The 25,052-nt window shown below is 37.8% G+C and overlaps 1 protein-coding gene across 3 annotated transcripts in view; it reads left to right on the top strand.

Moving 5' to 3' along the window:
* The window catches only part of Dock10 (dedicator of cytokinesis 10), a 199,647-nt gene that overhangs the window by 24,610 nt on the left and 149,985 nt on the right, over window positions 1-25,052 (top strand). The window contains exon 1 of one of the 3 annotated variants that reach the window (XM_090354916.1): window positions 7,957-8,125. The exons of the other annotated variants lie outside the window; for them this stretch is intronic. Coding sequence (XP_090211042.1) covers window positions 8,042-8,125 — 84 coding nt within the window. The 5' untranslated portion in view covers window positions 7,957-8,041. Of the gene's footprint in view, window positions 1-7,956; window positions 8,126-25,052 lie in introns of those variants that run through there. 3 annotated transcript variants of the gene reach the window in all.

Genomic DNA, 25,052 nt, shown 5'->3' with positions numbered 1-25,052 from the left:
TGGCAGGGCCTATCTCTTTCACTGCTACTTTCAACACGATTTGTGTGCCCTTGCTCCTCTTCCTTCTAATTCTCAGAGTATACACATCTAGGAGCATTCTATAAGTCCAAGCACACTTGTGTAGGCTCCTAGCTAAAGATTGACTTCTCAAAAGAATTTGCCTCAGAAGCTCAGAGCTAACCATATTGAATTTTTTCATTAGACTCTACACTCTGTAATAAGTGCTCTACAAATATTCATTTATCAAATTTCACAACATCTGACAGACTTACAGAATTACTTGTCTAGAGATACCATCCTCCCTGCTCCCCTAGCAAGTAAGTGAGAAGGCCAAGGATGAAATGCAATCTATCTCCAGGGGTGATTTTATAGCTGCCAAAACCACACTCCCAGTTATATGCTGCAAATATGAATCTTCTGCATTCCCAGGACTTTTACGTAGGTGTCCAGCTTGCCTCTTACAAAATATTCTAAGGTTACTGGAGATATATCGTGGCTTTATAGATTCCAGGTGAGTGATAGATGCACTGTCATAGATAAGCAGGAGCTTAGACTCAGGCTAATGCAGAGATGAAGGATCTTGAGCTACATGGAGAAGGCAACATTAACTACAAGGTCAAAAGTCAAGAGATTTTTCTCAAGAAAGTCATCTCAGTTTTCAAAAGGTGTTAAAGGAGGTCCAAAGAAACATCTGATATATGCCATATCCCTGGCCCAAAAACCATCATCAAAGAAACATTGTATTTAGTTGCCAAGGAAGGGAAGGGAGATCTGGGCCACTTCCTTCTTGGGTACCTTATGGGTGCAATGTGTAAAGAGGTTGTTGACTGTTACTGATGAGCTAGAACAGAGCTATTGCTATAGAGAAGGAGTTGGGGTTGCTACTGGCGTTTGTTGTAATATCCAGCCAGGGATGTCACTAAGCATTCAGCTTAGTAGAATTCTCCATCTGAAATGTCAGTGAAACAATTTCAGAAAATTTGATTCCATGGCAGAGTGAGAAACTCGGCGGGAGTGACTGGATTGATAAAGATCCAAGAAAAGAAATGGCCCAGGAAAAAATAAGTGAAGTGAAATCAGAAGTGGGTGGTATGGATTGAAGGGAAAGCTGTGAGAAGGCCTGACACTTCGACTTTCATCCATGGCTTTTACTCAAGAGATTCCCCCTAGGTCTCCAACATGTGCAGAGGACTCTGGCTTGATTGGGTGATTCCACCTGTTTGAATGTATATTAGGAAAATTGTTTGCTTTACATAAGTGCTTAGCCTGGCATAAATAAATAATTTTTATTGGGAGGTAATATCCCTACATATATATTATTTCATGGTTTCCCTTCCTAAGTAAACTATTAGGTTGTCAGCTTTTTAGTGTCACTCCTCAAGGTGTGGCCTGTGTCCCATATTTAATGACAATCACAAAGACCTTTACTATAAACCCAGATAATGTAGCCAAACAATCCATATTTTGATTTTAGTAATTTTCTATGCCATTTTTTTTGCCAGTCCTGGGCTTCAGCTCAGGGCCTGAGCACTCTCCTTGGACTTTCTCAAGGCTAGAGTTCTACCATTTGAGCCTCAGCACCACTTCTGGCATTTTTCTGTGTATATGGTACTGAGAAATTGAACCCAGGTCTTCGTGCATGCTAGGCAAGCATTCTACCACTAGGCCAAACTCCCAGCCCCTTCCATGCCATTTTTACATACACTGAAAAAGTTGTGCTTTGGACTCATCTTACAGTAATGACTTTAAAGTGTTTCCATGGTCCAGGCTCTAAGCTGTGTTGCAATGCCTGTAGAAAATAGTGCTTCACCTTGATTGACATAATGCTTTTTTCTGTTTTTGAATTCTGTGGCTTGTATTCTTCATTTGTGACTTACTTTCTGCATTTGTGCATTCTTGTGGGTGGCTTTATATGTTCCATTATCACCCTACATGGACAGTGAGCGGTGCTTCTTTACCCCTGACACAGGACAGGCCTACGAAACATTGGACAGAGCCCAGGACTCTGTGTTTGCTCTCTTCTCATAACCCAGACTAAACAGGTATGACACCCTTGATAGAACTACCCTTGTTTCTCTGTTATTTCCATATTTCTTATTACATGATAAGGGGCAGGACAGATTGCAAGAGGTTAATGTCTCCTTTTATTAGATACTTGAAACTACTACACATCAAAGAGTCAAGAATTCACCACAGCTAAATAAGGAAATTCCAACAATTATAGTGTTCTATAAAACACAAAGAAACTCTTGATTGAAAGCTAAGACCTAAGGTTATTCACTAATTTCTACAATGTGAGGCATTCATGCTTATATCAAATTATTGTGTTAGCTTTGCTGCTTTTTGGCACAGGCCTCAAAATACATTAGAATCATTGAAGAGATCATTTTGGGATACCACTAGGTTTCAGAGATTGTGCCTAAACTAATAGTCTAACTAACATGTAATTGTTGGTCTGAAAACATGGTAGCATGCATGCTGAGAATGTGGCACTCGATAACTTTCTTCTTCATTAAAATTGTGTTGGTAATATTGTTTTATTACTGTGTGTATAAAATTAACTGCTACTATAAAAGACCCCCACTGAATAACATAATGTTCATATTTTATCTATTGATATTCTATAAATGAATCAGTTTTTCTTTAGAATTTCCAGGCGTTCTGTCTCATAAAATATGTGTACAAAGTAATTTTTCCAGTGTAATTATTAAACAATAGATGATGTGCGTATTGAAAGCATGGTAATTAGCAGTAGGAAATGATGACAGGGGGCCAATTTTAGGGTTTTTTTCTACTTTAAAAGACATAAGTCTGTTGTTGTTTTTCATTGGCCAGCAATGAGAAAGTAGAGTGGAATTGAAGCCCCCAAGCTGAGAAGATACTGCCATCTCAATGGGAAAACACCATTAGACTATAATTTCTAAATTATAAAAGCTTACAGAGTCAATTCAGATATGGTCAGCCTCACAGAGCTAAAGCTGTATTTTGTGTCTTGATCCAATCATCAGTAGAAGAAATTATCTACTTCAAATCAACAAGAAGACTTTCTGTCTTCTTGAAAAGATGGAGGAATATTATGATTAAAAACATGCTGTTTGTGAATATTTTAAAAGGGAAAAAATTTCATTCTAGGTGAAGAATTAGTGGCATGCTTTTTGAATAGCTCTGGCAATCCAGATGTACATATTAGTATGATACGTAAACCTAGAAATATTGTTATAGCCATAGCACTTTTGTGTTTACAACTGTCATTGTCATGCCCTGGCCTCTGAGGATGTAAGCAAGGGACTGTGTCTTCAAGTATGGTCTTCATAAGAAGGAACAGGGGTCACTAAAAAAGTCTCATTCTCAATAACACCCAAGGCTGAAGCTGGAAATATTGAAGTATGCGTGATTTGTTGATGACATGTGATATCTATAGAACATCAGGGTAGAGATTCAGCTGTGCTCTGAGGCTGCCTTACCCTGTGTGACTACATTGTGTAAAAGCAAGTCTTGCTCAATTTTGGGCACAAATGTTGTGATAGAGTCTACATGTGCCTCATACAAGTAAACAGTCACCAGCTTTCCAGAACAATCCATGGAGGCAGACTGCTAATTCATTTCTGCAAATGAAATGGTATCACCTATGGACTCATCAAACGAATTCAGAAACATTGACACATGGGTATATTAAACCACTGTCAAGTTAAACAGGCCCATGAACTTACTGAACACACCAGACCACAGAATGATGCAAAGCCCCTCACCTGGATTATCTGAAAGGAGTGACTTCTAACACTGGGGAGGGAAAGCACAGTCTACCCCATCCCTAGACCATCTGGTGCATGGATCAGGCATCCTAGATGAAGAATTCCTAACTGTCCCAGGCATTCAGCTCAGCTGTACCCCCTGATTGGTGTGATCCATTCAGATTCACTACTCCTTTCCATAAGCTTCAAGTAGTCTGCACCTGGAACCAGTTATTGGGCCTTTCAGTAGTTTTGCTTTATCTTACCATCTATCCCATCAGTACTCTGACCAAGTTCCTCACTGGATACCTAAACACCTGCATCTATATCGCTTCTCTGCTATTGTCTTCATCCAGATTTCTTTAACCTTGTAGTACTTTAACCTTTCCTATAATCTATTAGCTTAAGATGGGATGTAAGATCTGAGGATTGGAAATAAACCTGTTGTTCCTTATCAGAGTATCAGAATGTACTGAATAATAATAAATTCACAAGCTGTCAATTTCACTGGCATTCATTTGTACTGATATCACTTGATAGTCATGAACCAGTGAAATTCTACTAATACACTTTATTATGTACAAATTATCTTTACAGCTTCTGACATATCTGGCAATCTGTGGATGAAATTTTTATTATAATGTTCACATTTATTGCAATGAAGAAATATATGCACGTGTATAGATCACAATAAACACATATCACACATTTCATACACGCACATTTAACTCACTACCTCTTTATGTCCCAAATAAACATATCACACACACACACACACACACACACACACACACACACAAATGAATTTTATCTCAGTTGTTGGTGTTTCCATCCTTCCTCAATGTGATCCACATTGCCCCCCTGCATATATATATATAATTATGTTTCTAAACATTTTATATTAAAATCAATACCAATTAAAATTTTGCTGACAGAAAAAAATGCATTCTATAAGACACTGCCCACTAAAAGCCCTGTGTTTAGAAGTATGAGGTTTTGTTGAGTCTGTTTGAATTCCTTCAGCAGTCTCTCCTCCTGTCAGAGGTCTGGAGCTGTGCTGCTGTGTTGACCTTTCTCACAGGAAGTAGTGAACCTGAGTGCTACTAACCTTACAAGTATTTCTGCCTGGGGCCCAGGCTCAGGAGAGACCACAAAGGAGGAGGAAGTGGCTACTGGCTTCCCCACAGCATGGTGGTGAGCGGAGCTGATCTGTCCTTTTCCCATGGAAGAGAGGCTGTACAGGAAATGCCCTGGCTGGCAAAGGGGAAAATTTAATTGAAATTGGAAGAGACAAAAAACAAAGATAAGGCATGGAATTTGGCTTAGTGGTGGAGTGCTTGCCTAGCATGCATGAAGACCTGGGTTCGATTCCTCGGTACCACATACATAGAAAAAAGTCGGGAGTGGTGCTGAGGCTCAAGTGGTAGAGCTCTAGCCTTGAGAAAGTCCAAGGACAGTGCTCAGGCCCTGAGCTCAAGCACAGGACTGGCAAAAAAAAAAACCAAAAAACAAAACAAAGATAAGTTTCTTAAACATTCAGGAAGTAACCACAACAGATGTTGAAAACATGAAAACAAATTGTCTTCCATAGCTTTCAGGTTACAGTAGATACTTGAGTGATGCTACAATGTACCAGGCCAGGCAATTAATTAGTATTTCTAAGTGTCACCTTGGTTATCCTCACACCAACTCTATCACATAGTGAGTATAGGATTCCTATTTGATAAGTAAGCCTTGAACAATTCACAAAAGGAAAAATAAGTCCCCATGCTTTTAACCATTCTTTCTTAATGTCTCATCCATGCTACATTTTCTCCCCTAGAAGATTTCTTCTTTGGGACTCACCTATTTGACATCTACCTTCCTTAGAACTACCCTTTCTATATAGAGCTCCCTCAGGATCATTTAATCTCTAGTAATCTCCTGTTCAAGTCACATCTGCTTAAAACTAGGACAGATATTATGTATTTCTCACAACAATGGAATAAGTCAATTCTCATCATTAATTTGTATAAACTTTCTTTTCTTCTGAACTTGTCAGTGATTCCTTGTGATTGAGGACTACTTTTATCTGATATATCTTTCTTACTCATTTCCCTAGTTACAATTCTGAACATACACATAAAAGAAAATTAGTTAGAATATCATGCTGAAGACACATATTTGGCTTAGAAACAGAATCTCAGTAGAGCTCTGACTACAAGAATGCTATCTCATGAAACACTCTGCTCGGCTACTTGGCTGTGTCCTTCTATGCAGGTGCCTCAAGTTTTGGACATATGTTGTCTGGTGTTGCTAGTTGGTAAGGGAGCTGTGATCAGTGACCAAGGGAATGTAGAAAGGAATCAACCTTCCCTCCCCCGCACTGCTATGGATTGACTTCTTAGCCCTGAGTATTCAAAACATACCACTGAGCTACATCATCAGCAAAATGAGTCAGTGTCATTTTGCAGAAGTTGAGGAATTGGAGGGGCTCCAGTATAAAGAATTATGGCACCTAAAGAGGAATAGGGGACAAAGTAAAGTCAAGAATTAGAAAAAGAGGAAATGTCCTAGGAGTTTCTCAAGATCATTGAGGGCTTGTTCTAAGGCACTGTGCGTGTCTTCTGAATCCAGAAGTCAGGGATTTCAGAGTCCATGTCCATGAAGTCCTCAAGTGGACCTTAGAGCTTTATGATCCCTGGCCACACATGTAATCTCTGAGTACTTACATTTTCCTGGTGAGTGGGTTGATAGTTTTTTGCAGAATTCTCAAATGAATCACTGATCTAGACACTGAAATTAAAAAAAAAATCTGACATCGGGAGATCAGGGGTCCCAGAGGCAGACATTCATGATTTCATACAAAGAAACAACAAACCAGATCTCAAAATTCTGTATGTCTTACCACAGCCATGCTCAAAGAACAGACACCACAGGGTTCAACCAAAGACACCAAGTAGAAATAAATGTCCAGTAATATAGATCAAAAGAACTTTTGCTCTGGGGAGTCCTCAGTTTCCAGATTATTAAACTGATGATGTACTTTACCCCCACTGCTGTCCTTTTACACACTGCAATGTTTCTGATTGTTTTTGAAACAAGCCACTTCCCGTTCCACATCCATGTTCAGCAAAGGCACAAGCAAAATGTCTGGCAACAAGAACTGCATGAAAAGATAGAGACCTACAAGTGGTTCTAGTCTATGTGTCAGTCAAATCCAGTGACTCTGGAGGAAAAGAGAATGTCCTAGTTTTTGGTCTCCAGGTATTTCTTACCTCACTCACCTATTGACAAACAAAACTCAACTCAATCCCCCTATGCTATATGTATTTATAAATCATATAGTATAGATATTAATTTCTGAAGCCAGTGAATAAGGCAGACAGATTACCATTCTTATATAGCGTGGAGACTGGTTTTTAAAAAATGGAAATAAAAGAAACGTGCAGATGAAAGGGTAGTATAGCATGCTTCTAACTGCTATACAAAAATAATACATAAAAGAGCATTCTGGTTCCAGTTTGGTTAGCTTGTTATGCAATATAAGTGAAATATCAGGTTTTTACCTCCTGTGCCCTTTTTATCATTAAAATTAACACAAAATGTGAAAAAAAAGAGCATTCAGGTGGTCTTGAGAGGAGAGTTGCACTTTTCAATAGCTCAGAGAAAGTGAGTGAAGACCTAAAAATAAAGTAATTAATTATTTCACTTCTTGTAGCCATTTGATATCAAGACTTACAGTCTATGGGCATAATATTATATATTATATGTAATTTCTTTTAGGTAGTCCATGTAAATATCACTGTAGTATCTTTTCTCTGGGGCCTAAGCAGTCATCTTTGGAGACTACTAAGGTAGTCTACTTGCATAAGCCAATGTTGCAAATAAGATACTTTCTTTTCAGTTCTATCATTACAGCTTACCTTGTGATTCAGGACTTAATTACAAAGTTTGGATGGTTCTTTCAGTGGCAGATATGAAGCCCTGTAGTAAATTACCTCTTTTGATTCAAGCCTGATTTTGTTCATGGGTAAGATTTTTCCACCATATGTTTTATGAAGCTATTTCATTTGGTGTGTGTTTTTTTCTTGTCTTGCTTTAAAACAGGTGTATGCAGTAGCAAAGGAACTGGTAATCAGCTCCTTACCGGAAGCTGTAACTTGATGGGTTTCCTTTCCTTTCAGTTGAGTTATATTAACGTAGCATGAGCATTTCCCTTTTTGATCAGAGAAGAGAAATTTGTTCAACGTGGTGGAGCTTCAGAAAACAAAGAAAGATCTCATGACAGTATTTTAAAAATTCTGTGTGACTCAAATGACAGCAGTACAATGAGCTTCCGAGGAAAGGAATTTTGGAAAAAAAGGCGGACAGTGAGGAGAGTGAATCCAGAAGAAATCCACAGGTTCAGTTCTGTAGGTATCTGAATACTGATGTTTTGCTTTCCATCCTTTCTTTGGGACTTTCTTTTTAAAAAAGGTTGGCTCTAAAGTGCTTTTCCTACTTAGGCAACTAGAGAAAGGAGACACAATACTGTACTTGGCTCAAAAATAACTTCTTTTACTTGAATCCTTATTTGGGGGATCAAGTTGCTTTCAAAACATGTGTAAGCTTGTGAAAAATATTGCTAGAAGAGTGAAGGTGTTAGAGCATTACTATATTTAGGATTTATCTAAAATTTTCTTCATCTTATAATACATCTTGTGATTTCTACAAGTTAATCTTTATTAAGTAAAAGAACACAGTTAATTTAAGAGCCAAGTTGATGACTTCTGTATGGGTATGTTGCTGCTCTATTTTTATCAACTACCATTAATTCACTTCAAAATTCTGAGAAAAAATAATCCAAACTAGAAAGGAAAAGCAAAATAATTGATCAAAAGAAGCAAGATTATACAAGTTGATATGGCCTAAAAAATGTAAAAGGACTCTTACTGTTAAAAAATGTTTCTGTGTTATTACTTAAGTGAAATGAGAGCTCTGGAAACATAGACTTGCTACAGAATTCTAGTTTTCTGTCTGTAGGATTTACTCACAGTTGAATAGCGGAGCCCATTGCTAAAGCTATTCAGTGACCAGCATATAATGGAAAAACCCACCTTATATGATAAATACCTGTAGAAATATTATTGGGTAGCTCATTTTAGAAGATTGTTTTAGAGTAGTCTGAGCTTTGTTTTATTTCTTCCTGGTACGCTTTCTCAACATCTACATAAATTCTTTCTGCATCATTGTAGCATACTCAGCAACATCCTTGGCCTCTGTTCACTAAATGCTGATTCCTCCCCTTCCTCAATGGTGACCTCCAAATATCTCCAATATTACCATAATGTTCTGAGCAGAGACAGTGGTTACCTGATTGAGAACCATTTCCCATGGGGTTAAAAAAGTAGTTGTTGATACACTGATAATCTAGAAACAGAAGTTGCTTTTTAAGAAGTGTGTGTGGGGGGTGTATGTGGGTGTGCATATACGTGTATTTAAGGACTATTTATGAACCATCATCTGTGACCATGAATAATCAAATAAATGAATACCCACTGAACTCCCTTAATGGGCCAACACCATGAAAAGTACACACTGTCTCCCAGTTCGTAGGCAGTCCCTTTGTTCTTATAACAATTTGATTTTGTAATTGAGTCAGACAGAATTTATTTGAGGTTTGGCTTGTTATGTTGGTACTCCGTTGTTGTTTGTTATGAGCCTCTAGTTCAGTAGTGGGTATTTTCTGTGTGAACACATAACTAAATGCTTAAATTTGTTCCTAAGAGATACAGCCTTGGTTGTCGGGTTTTTTTCTTAATGCTGAGGTTTTCTTTTATTTCCTAAAATGTATTGATATCAAGCAATAAACATTTAACATTCTGGAAAGCATCTCTATTAATGTCCTATATAATTTCCCACATGTTCATAATCTTATTTATTAAGTTACTATTTTCACAAATAAGGAAACAAACTTAACAGATTAAGAATCTTGAAAAAAATACACAAGTCATGAAGACTAGAATTGAGTTTGAAACGCTAGGCTTACTGAGCTCTCCAGCATCCTATTTTATGGTACCAGCTGCCCTGCAGTCCAGATCTTAAACATATACCGAAACAGAAATTCCTATCTAAAATATGTTATAAATAGAGCAATGGAAGTCATAATTCTTTAAGCAAATAAGAAAGGTATAAATGGATTGATTGCTTTTTTAGAAGTTGGCACCTGAGAGGAATTATTTCCTAAGTGAAATTTGGGGTAGCAACCTGTGTTAATGTAGTTCACCTGGAATTTTATTTGTTTGTATGTTTGTTCGCTTTTGCCACTCTAGGGGCTTGAACTCAGAGCCTAGCTGCTGTCTCTGAGCTTCTTTGTGCTCTCAAGGCCAACACTTTTCTGAATAGTTTATTGGAGATAAGGATCTCATGGACTTTCCTGCCTGGGCAGTCTTCAGACTGTAATCCTCATATCTCAGCCTCCTGAGTAGCAAGGATTTAAAGGCATGAGGCACTGGTGCCCCACTACTAGCCTGGGTTCTTATAATCATTTCATAAACAGGATATGCAGAGCCCTAGACCTAATTTTGCTCCCCAGTGGCTAGAAACATGAGCCTGGTTCAGTCTTTCTGACTGCTTCCTTAAAAGCTTTCGTCTGTCACTTACCTTCAGTCTGCTAAAGCGTGTAATTGTTTTACAAATCTATTTGACTTGAGATTATGTCAGCCTTTTACACATATCCAAAAATGCTTATTTCCCTGCTGTATCTCTCTCAATGGAAGATAGGAGAACTATGGTGTTCCATTATGACTTTTTGTGTCCGTGGAAAGAGGCAGCTCACAGGAGAAGGACACATCCATCTTTTGTACACCACACTACAGGGTATAATGGCTCACCAGATAATGAAACTAATTACTCTATGAAGGATCGTAATTGAATTTGAATATATTGTTGCTAAGAACTGTGGAAAAGGAGCCAGTGAGGAGCAAGTGTTTCCCAAAGCATTCCCTAGCAATGCATTCAAACTTAATTAAGTTCATTCATACAGTGATTAGCTTTCTTCCTTGGAAGGCACTGGGGATATTTCTGTTAGAGTTGCTTGCTTTTGGTCTGCCTGAGATAGGCATATCTCCTTAAACAGAGTGTCTCTTCACTGGACTGACGGTTCAATCCACCCTTAACTGTTTTCCCAATATGTGGTTTCCATTTTGGGAAACAGAATCCAAGAAAGGAATTGTGATCCCTGTTGGAAGCAGAATATTACATTTGAGCCTGTTGTCTCTGTGTCATTATACCTAACTTTGACCTACTGTCTATACACCAGGATGAAGGTTAATTAAATCTTATCACCTTCAAAGTTCTTCCTGGGTAAAAATGTTCAAAACCCCTATGCTGTTTTAAGATTACTGGTTTGAATTAGACTTAATACAATGTACTTTGGGCATGTTTTGAACAGTAGGAAAAGATTTTTTAAACATTTTATTTTTAGAAGCATTATGCAAACAAGTAAAGCAGTTCCATTTCCAAGGGCATAGGGTACAGGGACTACAATAATTAATGTACTTATTAATACTTAACACTCTAAACCTGAAGGTGATACTTTTATTGTGGCAGCTATTTTGGTAACAAAGTTCACTAGATGGATACACTTTCAGGTTGTATTAAGCATTGAACTCTAGGGTCTCAGATCCTGTATGGATTGTTGGTGTTTTTCTTCCTGCTGTAAAAATAGTTTAACTGAAACCCACCGAAAGCTAAATGGAACTTCTCATAGATCTCCACTTGCAGCTTCTAAACCCTAAACCAACATCCTGAGATGTTGATACATTAGAAACAACCCAAATAATAGATGACCATGACACCCAAAGTTATGGTAGAAGATAAAATATTTTTATTAAGGTTTAGATACATTCATATTTCATTGTGAAAAAAGAAATCCTAATGGGTTGGATATAATTATCATAGATGATCTATTTTTGTAGTGATTCCTCAGATTTTCTCAATTCAACCATTGTCATTTGATCTCATGCCAGCAAATTTAGAAAATATGTAATTTTATGGCAATCTAGAATGTTTATATGAGAACCCTGAAAATTCTTAAGGGTATGCAACCTAAATTTTATATTATTTTGACCCAGGTTGACAATTGTGTGTGTTCTGTATTCTTCAAATGCTCTTTGAAGCTGTGCAATTTACTCTGCCGACAATTTTAATTGTTTTGGAAGTTTCCCTATTGATCCAATTTTTTGAGTGTATTGACTGATATCTTCATTCTTTTTTTTTTTGCCAGTCCTTGGCTTGAGCTCAGGGCCTGAGCACTGTCCTTGGACTTTCTCAAGGCTAGAGCTCTACCACTTGAGCCTCAGCACCACTTCTGGCTTTTATCTATGTATGTGGTACTGAGGAATCGAACCCGGGTCTTCATGCATGCTAGGCAAGCACTTTAACCACTAGGCCAAACTCCTGGCCCTGATATCTTCATTCTTGTAACCAGTTTTTAGACAACATACAGTTTACAGAGTGCAGCAATGTCAGGAGAAAAGTTTGAGAAAGATGAAACTTGTTAAAGCTCACTAAGTAGAACCACTTCCTCTAAACTTTGAAAGAAGTTCCACAATAGATGGTTTACTCTGTAACTGACATTCTATGTTTATTTTTATTTATTTAGCCAGAATTTTCTAATATTAGCTCTGGTACATAGGAAGTCAGTTAAAAAAAGACAATTTCCTGCCTACATTTCATAACCTACTTTAGGATTAAGTACATGGTTAGCTTGAGTTATTTTATCAGTCATCCACACTTGAACAAAAGTGCAAAACTTTGGAAACTATTTGTGATTTGTTGTTTTAAAGTTATAACCAGCTTGTGGATCATTACTCTGCAGGATGTCCAAGTATTTGAAAAACTTTTGATATGCATAAAAGCTCACCCTCCTTAATAAGAGCCTACTTAAATAGGAAAATGAAAAGGATATCCAGAGAATCTGATGTGAGTGGCTTCAACATGTCTCCTGCGTACACCATTGTGTATTACAGTGTGCTGGGTTTTCTTCAAGTCAGGTTTTTCTTCATTACATTTCCCTCGTAATATAAACAATCTGCCTCCCTGCTTCTTTGGTGCTGCTCCTTGCTGTCCACCAACACTGAGACGAGTTGACTGTTGGAACGGTTGTGTCATGCACTAGCGAGCTGAAAGGAAGCACAGAATGGGCGCCCAGCCCTGGGGTGATGACTCCAAGAAGATGAAATGAAGCTGAATCAGAAGTGAAACACAACTGGATAAACAGGGATGAAAATTAGGAACTGAAATGGAAAGAAATAGAAATATCCAGAGGCTCTGAATTCAGTGCAGACCACAGAAAGGGAGAAGTATGTATTGAAACTTTATCCAGCCTAAAAAACAAGGGGAAGAGAGATCAGAGGACTCTGAGTTTGAGCTGGTAGTGTGAAGGAACAGCAAGGTCAGATGCCAGAAAGCCGCTCCCCAAATTGACTTGGATGGGGTGCCTGCCCAGTAACCAAGAATGACATCACTTTTCTCAGGGAGGGGAAAGAGCCAAGCCGGGAGACAGCCGGCTAGCTGAGCAAGGGTGGGTCATGTGTTAGAAAAAGAGTCACAGTGGACAGGAACTAAAACCATAGTCCTCACAACTTTGCTTCCTGCTGTCCAACAGTGGTCATTTCCAATATGAATGCTGACACAATCATTAATAATTTCCATTCTATGGTTACTAAATATACTTTTCATTTCCTTTCTTTCCACTTCTGTACCCTCTCATAAATATAGTCTCCTGTCCCTACCATTTTTTTCTTAGGGTGCTCAGAGACTTATTCCAGCACCTAACCGCCTATTGCTCTTCTCTGTGAAATTCACAGACTGTCAAAACTATAGCTATATTCTGGAATGCTCCCAAATTTAAAAAAATGTTTTATATTCTTGCAAAACCTATGTTTTGCCAGTAATTTAATGGAATGAATATTACAGTTCAAGCTGAGCTGGGTTGTTATATCAGTCCCTTCATCAATTTGCTTGCCATTTTGCATAAATCCTCAGAAGCTAAATGCCCTCATGTATTAATACAAAGCATCAGTGATCACCGCTCCTAGGATTATTATAAATATTCAATGAGAGGAGGCATTAAACAAGCATCTTGCCCTTGTTGTTATACAGCAGTAACGGTGGAAAAAATAGTTGTTCACAATTATGGATAAATTATTTTAAATAGTGAAGCCTGTGATTACTATTAGTACTGATTTATGTGACAATCTCATCTCTATGAGAAAACCTGCATGAAATTGTTTTAATATAGCAAATGTACCAAATGTAACTCGCACAATGAAAAACAACAGATGAAGAGAAAGGAACCTGGGATTTGGAATGGCTTACAGGTGTCTAGGCTGTTAGGTGCTGAAGGAATCTGCCATACAATGAGGAAGATCCTACAGAGGCCAAATTATAGCATGTGACATAGCCCTAAAGGCAGAGGTGATAATCAACTTGCTTTTTTAAAACTTTTGGATATTCTGGTATTGCAGGAAATTAAAGAATTGAATGAGTTCAGTGTGCCTCAAAGTTAGAAATCAGATCTTCAGTTTGTATAACAGCTCAGAAAGCTAAAAATGTATTTAAGTGACTGGTGTGATGTCTGCAAAATTAGATGGCCTTCAGATGTTTTAAGATTTAGTAAGGCACACATTTTACTTACTTACTTACTTACTTACTTACTTACTTACTTACTTATTTTTACTAGTAGGTGGAAACACTTTCAGGTTGTATTAAGCATTCAGTTTTTGTTTTTGTGGGTTTTGCCAGTCCTGGGGCTTGAACTCATGCCCTGAGCACTGTCCTTGGATTTTTTCAAGGCTAGCACTCTACCACTTGAGCCACAGCACCACTTCCAGTTTTTTCTATATATGTGGTATTGAGGATAGAACCTGGGTCTTCGTGCATCCTAGGCAAGCAGTCTACCACTAGGCCAAACTCCAGGCCCAAGGCACATACTTTAAATAGCTGCATTTCAAAGATGGTGTCATTAGGTACAAAGGTCCTATAAAACAACTCAATTGAACTGAGCTCTGGTGGCTCATATCTGTAATCCTAGCTAATCAAGAGGCTGAGATCTGAGGATCACAGATTAGAGCCTGCCTAGGATAATCTTATCGTTAATAAACTACTCATAAAAAGCCAGAAGTGGTGGTGCAGTTCAAGTGATAGTGTGCTAGCTTTGAACACAAAGAGGCTCAGAGTCTGCTCCCAGGCCCTGAGTTCAAACCTTAAGACCAGCAAAACCCCCACCCCCAACTCCAAGTAAATACAAATTGATAAATATTTGACTCTTATTGCAAGCGCTACTCACTATGTTATGGATTAGAATTCTCTAATCATAGACATTAGAAACCTATTAAGGTTAAGGAAAAAGGAAACAGAATGCAGGATGAAGAGACAAGTGAATTTACAGCCACTTGGCCATGGGAAATAAAGGTCACTGTGGTAGCTGGAAGCATGACATGGTGTTATGAGAGCACAGCTCCAGAAATGAACAGCTTCCAATCTTTTTCTCAATTTTGGCCTAGCTCCTCTCAAGAACTGGAGGAGAGGGTTGAATTATAACTTCATGGGGCAACATGCCTTTGACCACAGAAAAATCAGGCCCATATTTTGGTTTGGTTTTTGTTGGTGGGCCTGGTTATTGAGCCATGCCTCTACCCATTATTTTGTACTGATTATTTTGAGACAGAGCTTTGGGTAGGGTTTCCCCCCACACCCACAGCCCTGGTCTCGATCTTGGTGTTTTACACTTCTTGCCATACCTGGGATAACAGTTAAGATAGTCTTGCAAACTTTTGCCCAAGTTAGCTTAGAACCATGAACTTACTACCTATCTTAGTCTACCATGTAACTAGGATGACAGGTACATAACCAAGCTTGATTGAGAGGGTAAAACTTTCTACGTGGCTAGCTTGTTCTACCTCCTATCTCTGCCTTCAGTGGTTAAAATTATAGACATGAGCCACCACGCCTATAGAACCTTTTTGAACAATGGGATCTACTAAGACTGGGAAGCTCCCCACAGTGGAATTAAATGTGCTTACTAAAAGGAGATAGATCCAATGAGTATCACAGAGACTAAAAAGAAAAAGCATATAAAAATATCCATTATACATACTCAATTTCAAATAGCCACAAATAAGAAGGGGCATGGAAGATTTCTTAACAATTAGATATATTAATGTTGACACAAGTGTTTACATTTGTGTGCACATATGTGTACACACATACAAACACACAAACCATTTGACCTGAGAGTGAAAGTTTATGTAACAGTCAAATTACTGAATCTGTGCCCGAGGGCAAGCTGGTAGCTGCTCATATCATAGGCTCCATACCAATTAATCTAAAGTTCCCTGTAGTTTTGTTCTAAGGCATTAATTTCCCTGATGTCAGGAAACCTTGTAATTGGGTTGTGATGTATTTTTAATGATATTTATTATCTTTCAAGTGTTTCTAGAAAACTAAATGAGAATGTAATTTAATTTGCTTTAGACCTTCTTGGATATTTTTACTTTTTTCTATGTAGAATAAGAAAAGCAACTACTGTTTTATTGTTTTATTTTAATTTGTTATACAAAACTGTGGGCATTTGGATGGTTTCTAAGAGATATATAGAGTCAGATATACTTAAAAAGTAAACAAGAATTGGATTTGAAAGTACAGCTTACCTAGTAAATCCTGTAAGACTTGTGTTAATGTGCTAATGAAATTTTGTTTCAACTGTAATGTTTGGGTAAACATGAATAATTTTTCATTCATAATATATTCCAAGAGCATTGTCCTTACCGCATTTAACTTTTAAAACATGTTTTAGTGAAATAACTAATATGCAAAGAGTTACTGATTAGTTGCTTCAGCAATCCATATCCACCTTTGTTGACCAAACTCAGCATAATCTGAATTTTCCCAGCTGTATTAACTTTAATTAGCTAGTGTTTTCAAATACTTAGGAAACTCTGTGGCTCAAGACAGAGAGAAGGTTGAAGGGTCAGTGTAAAATGACTTAATCATTTCCTATCTTGTTAAGAAAAGCTAGTTTTGTTTTGTTTTGTTTTTTTGTTGTTTTCCGAAGCTCAGACTTTTTGAGCAGTAGTTCAGTGGAACTCCCCAATGAGAGAATGAATTAAATCTGTCATGCGACCAAAGCACAGAGCTATGTCTATGGATACAGCTGTGTGGACTCTCTGATCTTCTCATTTATTTTAAACACAAAGGAATTTATTCCTAATACATTAAGGCCAAAGGATCCTGGATTACTTAGGGTTTAAATAATGCTTGGATCATTGATATCTGGACAAAGAGAGGGGTGAGGGAAGAAAAATGTGCCCCCAGTAGCATTGCATGCATCCCAGGATGCATTGCATGTCGTTGGAAGAACACAGGCTTCCTTAAGAGAAGGAGAAACAGTCCTCATGGTGTTTCTGGAAAAGACCAGATTCTTTGAAAAGGAAAACCAACAATAATTAGTTCAGGTGGCCAGAATTAGAGTGCCCCTCATAAGGAGTCACAGAAGGCTCAGCTCCTTAATTACATAGACTATAGAGCTCAAACATGTATTCCCCAAATAGGAGGAATGTGGTATGGGGAATGTTTTCTCTTCCTAATTCCATCGACCTCTTTCCTCAAAAGGGCAAGAACATTGGTAATTGTGTAAGTCAGAGTTACAGAAAAGGATTCTCAATTTGGACAACATTGATTTTTCTCTATTCTTATTTGCAAAGCTGCATGAGTTTAATGCCAAACCAATCCTAAAGCTAGTTCTTTTCTTTGGATCTGCATGCAAATATTTTCCAGATAGTTTTTCAAGGTAAACCCAAGGGAAGATTTTCAAAACACTTTTCATTGCTGGTGTAGAGGATTTGTAGGTTGTCTTCCTTTTTCCTATGGGGATGAGGGTAGCTTGGCTTGAATTAGGAAATGCACAGAGGTAAAGTTACCTCTTATTTATTCCAGTACTTTTCCTTGTATAATCACCATCTTTAACTTTACCAAAATTATTTTATAACAATTTTAGTAAAATATATGCAAGTGTATACAAGCATATTAACTGAAATATGGTAGATTAAATGGAGATTTCAAATAGTGTAATTCCTTAGAAATCCAAATTCGAAGTTCAGCAAAATAAAAAAAAAAACCTAGGAAATAAATACTCGAAAGGGATAAGATGGGGTGCAGGGGGGAGACAGCAACTGAAGAGGAGAAAAGGGGATAATGCAGTAAAGAATACAATATGTAGCCTAGAAAATTAAGAAGAGGGGCTGGGAGTTTGGCCTAGTGGTAAAGTGCTTGCCGAGCATGTACAAAAATCCAGCACCGATTCCTTGGTACCACATACATGGAAAAATTCAAAGTGGTGCCATGGCTCAAGTGGTAGAGCACTAGCCTTGAGAAAGCCCAAGGACAGTGCTCAGGCCCTGAGCTGAAGTCCCAGTCTGTCAAAAAGAAAGAAAGAAAGAAAGAAAGAGAGAAAGAAAGAAAGAAAGAAAGAAAGAAAGAAAGAAAGAAAGAAAGAAAGAAAGAAAGAAGGAAGGAAGGAAAATTAGGAAGATTGAGGGAAGGAGTGGGTTGGGGAGGGATGAGTGAGAATTTCGAAAGGGGCGATATTGATCAAGATATATTGTATAAAAAAAGCACCAAATAAAAAGATGGATTTGTGCCCATTCAGACTTGATATGTTATGCCAGGATAAAAATTTTAATTAAAAATAGTGTTACCTGTTAAAAAAACAATATGTTGTATTCATAAACTGCTTTGTTAAATGGCAACTCCTTTCTACAACTACATAAAGATGATTATTGAAAGAAAACAAAGAAAAAAATTACCTAGATTTTAGGTGCTAAATATAAAAGCATGAAAGAACAATACTTCGTGGTACATGAAGAATTTAGTTTGTGGGATTATTTGCTAAATTGGACTTGCTTTTTAGTGCACATTTTTAAGTAGAACATTTTCAATTTTTTAAGCTATCTAAAAGGTATCTAATAATTTGTGGTTTACTTTCACTTTCAAGTACTTCATTGCCTTGATGTTTAAAACAACATGCCCCTAATCCACCAAGATTAACATAACTCAAATGATGCCAGGTCACATGACTCATGGTTAATTATGCTATACCTTCTATTAGAACAGAAAACTAATCTTAATGGTCAATGCAGGCAGATGTTTAAATAACACGCCAGATGTGTGTGACTCCTCACAAGGCAAAAAATAGTTATTTAATGGCTAATTGCAATTTGTTTTGCTGACACTAGATTATAGAACCACATTCCTAATCGGTAATTATTTTTCTTCATCCACTGTCTCCGGTGGTTTGTGTATTATTTTATTAATTGCTTGAATCTGTTAGTGGTTGAATTTCTGTGTGACGTCCCACTGTGATGTTTCTAGGTTCCCTCTCTGGTGGGTTTTCAAAGGGTAAACAATTTTCAAATCAAGTAATTCCCTAGTGCTGCCATAAAGGCATTCTAGTTTTAAGAAATAAGTTCATTTTCACACCAGGATGAAAGCAGTATTTTCCATGGGAAAAAACTTTGAAGATTGTAGAAGAATCAAAATGGAAAAAAATTAAAACTTAAAGATTGTAGAACTACCCAAGTACAATGATTCTCAATACTTGAATCTTCGTTTCTTTTTCTTTTTGCCAGTCCTGGGGCTTGAACTCAGGATCTGAGCACTGTCCTTGGGCTTTCTCAAGGCTAGAGCTCTACCATTTGAGCCATAGCACCACTTCCTGCTTTTTCTATGTATGTAGTACCAAGGAATTGAACCTAGGTCTTCGTACATGCTAGGCAAGCACTCTACCATTAGGCCAAACTCCCAGCCCTTGGATATTTGTCTCTAAATTACATTCTTGTCCAATATTCTGCTATATAATATTCATTTTAAATTTTTACTAAGCAATAGTTTATAAGCAATATAAGCACGCTTCCTTTTATAAATTTTGAAAAGCCCAGATTTCTATTGTTTGATTGTTTGTTTGTTTTGAGACCTGGTCAAGGGATATAGCTCAGGCTAGTCTAAAACTTGTGAGCCTCCTGCTTCAGACTCCAGAGTGAGTACTGAGATTATAGGCATGCAACACCATGCCTATCTTAAATAAACAAAAACAAAAACAAAACCCCACTTTAATGGATTTTCATTGCTTCATAGACTTGATGTACCATAATTTCTTAATGATCCTTTATCCTTATCATTACCTCATACTTTTTCAATCTGTCTATACCTTCAGGCACACCAGCCTTTTGCAGTCTAAGCATTCTGTATCTTAACTGTAATGTCATAATGAGTGTGAATCTGGAACCATGATCAAGATGACCTTGAGCTTCTTGCCCTTTAAGTTAGCGCCTTTCCTTTGTCTTTCTCTTTGTAACAGGGCTTGCTATTTTGAATGCTCACAGACCTCTCACCTTCCTTAGATTTTTACACGAAAACCCAATTGAATGCAAACATTTCAAGTTAACTACATTTCAAGTTAAACATTTCAAGTTGACCACAGTGAAGAGTTCAGTGGATACTGCACAATTACTCACGGATTCACTCCAGCTCATCTCCTAGTCTTAATGCCCTTAGCAAGGCTCCTCTCAGCATTAAGATTTCTCCACTCTATCACTTTCCTTCTTTTAGGGAAGCAAAATGTTTGTTAGCTCAATCAGTAGTCTCTTAACATTTTGCTTTTTTTGTAAAGAGACTATTATCATCTATAAACTATAGGAAGGGGTTTCATTCTGAAATTGCCATATATGCATGTAATGCACTCAGATCAGATTCGCCCTCTGTATTACCCTTCCTTGGCCCTCCTTCCTAGCTTCCTGTCCTTTATTTAGTCTGTTATACTATTTTCATTCATACATACATACATGATTACTAGTCTGATATTTTCACTAGTTGGGTATTGACTTGCCTCTCTCAGATCAAGGTGAAAATGTTTGTTTTTTATTTTGTTGTTGTTTGTATGCATCTCGCATTGGCTGTGTGTTTGTTGCAAGGAAGAATCCTGATCTGCAAAAAAGATATAAAGTTAATGATGCCAAATGTCTTCGAGTGCCTGTTTGCTCTTCGTACATATTGAAAGTGCATCGGAGGTGTTTTCAGTCTATGTCTAGAGAAAGTTCCACTGCCTTTGTACATGGAGCACTTAGACAATGACTTCTTTAGATTTGGTATTTGGTTGTGAATTACTACCTGATTTAATCCAAGAGGATGCATCTAATAAGCCATTTTATCCATATGGAAACTGAGGCTCAGCAATGTTGCTTAGCATGCCCCAGGTTATGCAGCCCATCGTGACCATGCCAGACCTGGGGGCCAGGCATTCTGGATCTTTCTAAAGGTTATATTTCCTGTTACATCTCAACATAGAAAACATATAGCCACATTCTTTCATCCCTGTGGGTTTCCTAAAGCATAGCTGGATAATTTAAATTATTTTGTTAGCTTATCTGTGCTTTTATTCTGTTTAAATTATCAGTCTAGACTGATAATTCAATCATTTGATTTTCTTTTTCTTGTCAGTCATGGCAGGAACTCAGGGCCTGGGTACTGTCTTTAGGTTTTTGGTCTCAAGGGCCAGTGCTCTACCACTTGGATCCTCAGTACTACTTCTGATTTTCTGGTGGTTAGTTGGAGATTAGAATCTCCCAGACTTTCCTTCCTGGGCTGGCTTTAAGCCACAATCCTCAGATCTCAGCCTCCTGAGTAGCTACCTGACACACAGTTAAATCATGTAAATTTTAAAGATTATATCCTGCAAGGTATATTCTCTTACATTATTTTTTCACCCATTTGATTTTGAGATACAATGATAAAAATAATTAAGATCTCAGTGATGACACATCACTGAGTTCTTAGAGTTAGAACCCTCAGCTAAGGAAGGACCATCTGCTTGCTTCAAACCAATGTAACAGCCCTGGTACCCTGGACTATTACCAAGAGGGCAACTTTAACACTCCAAGGCTTAGACATCATGTTGGCATAACACAAGAAATTGTGAAATAATTACAGGGGAAGTAAATAATTGTTTCTGTGACAGGAGTCCATTCTTTAGCAGTGAAGTTGATTTGGAAGCACATCAGGGATAGAGGGAACGAGATCAAACAAGTCTCTTAATACTATCTGAGAAGAATGGGGCCCATTAGCACTGTGGTGTAACATCACCCCGCTCCATAGTAACAGGTACTGCTGGTGCCTTCTCCCATTCAGAGCCACTCCAGAATGGCTAATGAAACTCATTACTCACTGGAGAGACAGGAAGACTAAAGAGCACTATAAAAATCCAATTCAATTCAGGGTAATCTTGGCACATACCTTATCCCAGTTGGTGCCTTTCCAAAAGAAACAGGCACATTAAATTCAGAAGGGACAACCCAACCCTTGTTAAGGCTGTACATCAATGCTGCTCAGTTCCCAGTCTCTCAGTGTCTCTGTAAGGAGAAGGACTGAGAAACAAACTGCTCCCACCATGCAGTCTTACGCAGGTCTGTCTCTTTGCCCAAAATTCTGAGCCCATATCTCCCATACTGCAGAGAGAACTACTGTTTGATATACCAGATCCTGACCCTGCAAGATATATCAAGCTTTTGTGGCCAAGCTTTGTCAAATCTTAAGTCCCAGGTGCCAATAAACATATTAATGCTATTCTCTTGCTAATCTCTGTCCTATCAACCAATTAACAAATGCCACTTTTAGCCTTTCCTGTTTCATGTATGACCCTGTTATTTTGACATGGATATCCCAAATAGCATATCTGTTGTAAGTGTTTTGTATCTGAGAGGATAAGTTAGCCAAATGCTGTCTTCCAAACCATATTTGTTAATCAATGTCTTACCAATAACCTTTGACTTGGGATCCTTGATTGCTTTATTGGAGTAAATTGAATGATTGATTTTAGAGAACATTCAGGTCCCAGAAAAAAGTTCTTCTTTTGAAAGATCTTCTTGCCTCAAAGCTCTTCCTGAATACCTGAGTTTGGGCCTAATGCGAGATAAAAATGAGATTTTGATTGTAGAAGTCTATTAAAAATACCCCTGTTATTTCCATTTAAATCTATTAGTTGTAACACACACTAGAGTCATTCTATCCTTCTCTAATTGGTATAAAGAAATGGGTGGAGGTGGGGAGACTTCATGGGCTGTTATAATGAAGACCCATAGCTATCAGAAACTTTACACAGGCAAAGGGACATGAGTGAATAAAAATTGTTCTCCAGCTGACAAAGACTGGTTAGGCATTTCGTTTTATTTGCTACAGTTCGTGTGTACACAATAGTGTTAGAACAAAGCAACAGTTTCAGAATAAATGAAGTACTTGGACTTAAAGTACCATAAGGGCAGTTTGATAATATAAATGTGGGGCATTGAAGGACAAAAGTGATCAATAAGACCGTGGAGGTCTATGGGTGAACTAGAGGGAAATACCACCACTTAAAGAACTTCATAGCCAACATAAAACAAAACAAAACAATTCTTGGCAACACATCAGACATCAGCTCCATCTGTGTGGAGCTTTGGAATTATTAGTTTGTGATCTTTTAAATGATCTTTTGCCTTGGGGAAGTCAGGAACTGGAATTTAAAATAAGTCTACAGTCAAACTGTAAGAACTCTAGAAAAAGATTGAGTCAAGTGTTGGTGTCTAGGGTCTATAAATCTATCTAATCAGGAAGCTGAAATCTGAGGATTGCCATTTGAAGCCAGACTGAGCAGGAAACAATCTGTGAAACTTACATTTCCAATTGACCAGCAAAAAGCCAGAAGTGGAACTATAGGTCCAGGGATAGAATGCCAGCTTTAAGTGAGTGAAAAAGTTCAGGAACAACTGCAGGCCTTAAGTACTAGCACACACACAAACATACACACACACACACACACACACACACACACACACACACTTTGCTTTTTAGTTACAAGAGCAATTCTATATTTTCTACCTTAAAATACTCAGTGTTTCACAGCACATGCACTAAACAGATTGTGCTGGGCATTTAAGTCTTTTCTTCAAGTATTCTGTGGGGCACTGCATTTTTATGTGTTAAATATAGCCACTTTACTTGAAGGACTTTTCCAGGAGAACATTCACCTTATGCTGCCCTCCATTTACTTAAGCATTTAAGATTTATTTTTAATGCAGAAAGTGCAAGGAGATCTTCATTACTAGCTCACTAGGTCACATTTTGCTTTGTTTTGCTTTATATTTGGAAAATTAGTAAATATTGACTGCTACTTGATTCCATTAGCAATTTTTAAAATGTCAAAGAAAGTTGAGGGGTGGGCTTTACCAGTAGAAATATTCCAAAGAAGACGATAAAATCAAAGCTAAAATTTCTGTACTTTGCAAAGTGGGTAGATAGCTTCTAGGTTGGGACCTGAGGTTGGATGGAGAATTCATTGATAAAAAAATGTCAAGCCCAATTGGCTCAGGCCTGTATTCCTTGATACTCTGGAGACTGAGATATGAGGATCATAGCTTGAAACCAACAGAGGAAGGAATGTCCAGGGGAGTCTTATCTCTAATTAATAACTAGAAGTGGAACTGTGGCTCAATTTGTGAAGTTCTAGTCTTGACCCCCAAAACAAAATCATATTAATTGAAGTAAGCCAGACTCAAAGGAACATAGGCTCAATGGTTTCCCTCATTTGTCACAATCAGTAGAAACCTTGGCTCTCCTAGCAGAGATTCACAATAGAACAAAACCTAGATGCATAAGACCATATAGGATGACTCTAAAAAAGACATATAATGAGTGATTGTTGTCCTTAATGTACTATGTTATCTCTCATCTCTTTTGCTGACCTTGGTTATCTCACATTGTTACAGTATTTTACCTTGTTATCTGATATATATGCATATTTGGTTATTTGAAATAGGAAAGGGAAGGGGGAGGGAAACAAGATGAGTGGGGGGAAATGGGGACCAAGACCTGAGAAAGGGTATCAATGTTTGTGAATAATGCACCTTCTATCTGGTGAACATAATGTAACTCTTCTATTAATTATAATTTAAAAATATATGGGGGGGAAAAAAGGGCCTAGAACCTGGCCTAGTGGTAGAATGCTTGCCTGGTATGCACAAAGCCCTGGGTTCAATTCCTTGGTATCACATACACAGAAATAGCCGGAAGTGGTGCGGTAGCTTAAGTGGTAGAGCACTAGCCTTGAGCACAGAGAGGCTCAGAGACAGTGCCCAGGTCTGGAGTTCCAGCTCAAGGACTGGCACAAAGAAATAAACCTCATGGATAGAACCCAGATCCTGAGTTCTAACCAGGCTTTGAGTTCAAGAAATAAAAAGGAAGAAACGAATAATATTTTCACTTACAAGA

This window comes from Megascapheus bottae, chromosome 21, assembly GCF_031878675.1.
Source record: "Megascapheus bottae isolate mThoBot1 chromosome 21, mThoBot2.hap1, whole genome shotgun sequence".
Classification (NCBI taxonomy): Eukaryota; Metazoa; Chordata; class Mammalia; order Rodentia; family Geomyidae; genus Megascapheus; species Megascapheus bottae.
Note: the sequence above shows the minus strand (reverse complement) of the source record. Positions and strands in the feature narration are given on the sequence as shown.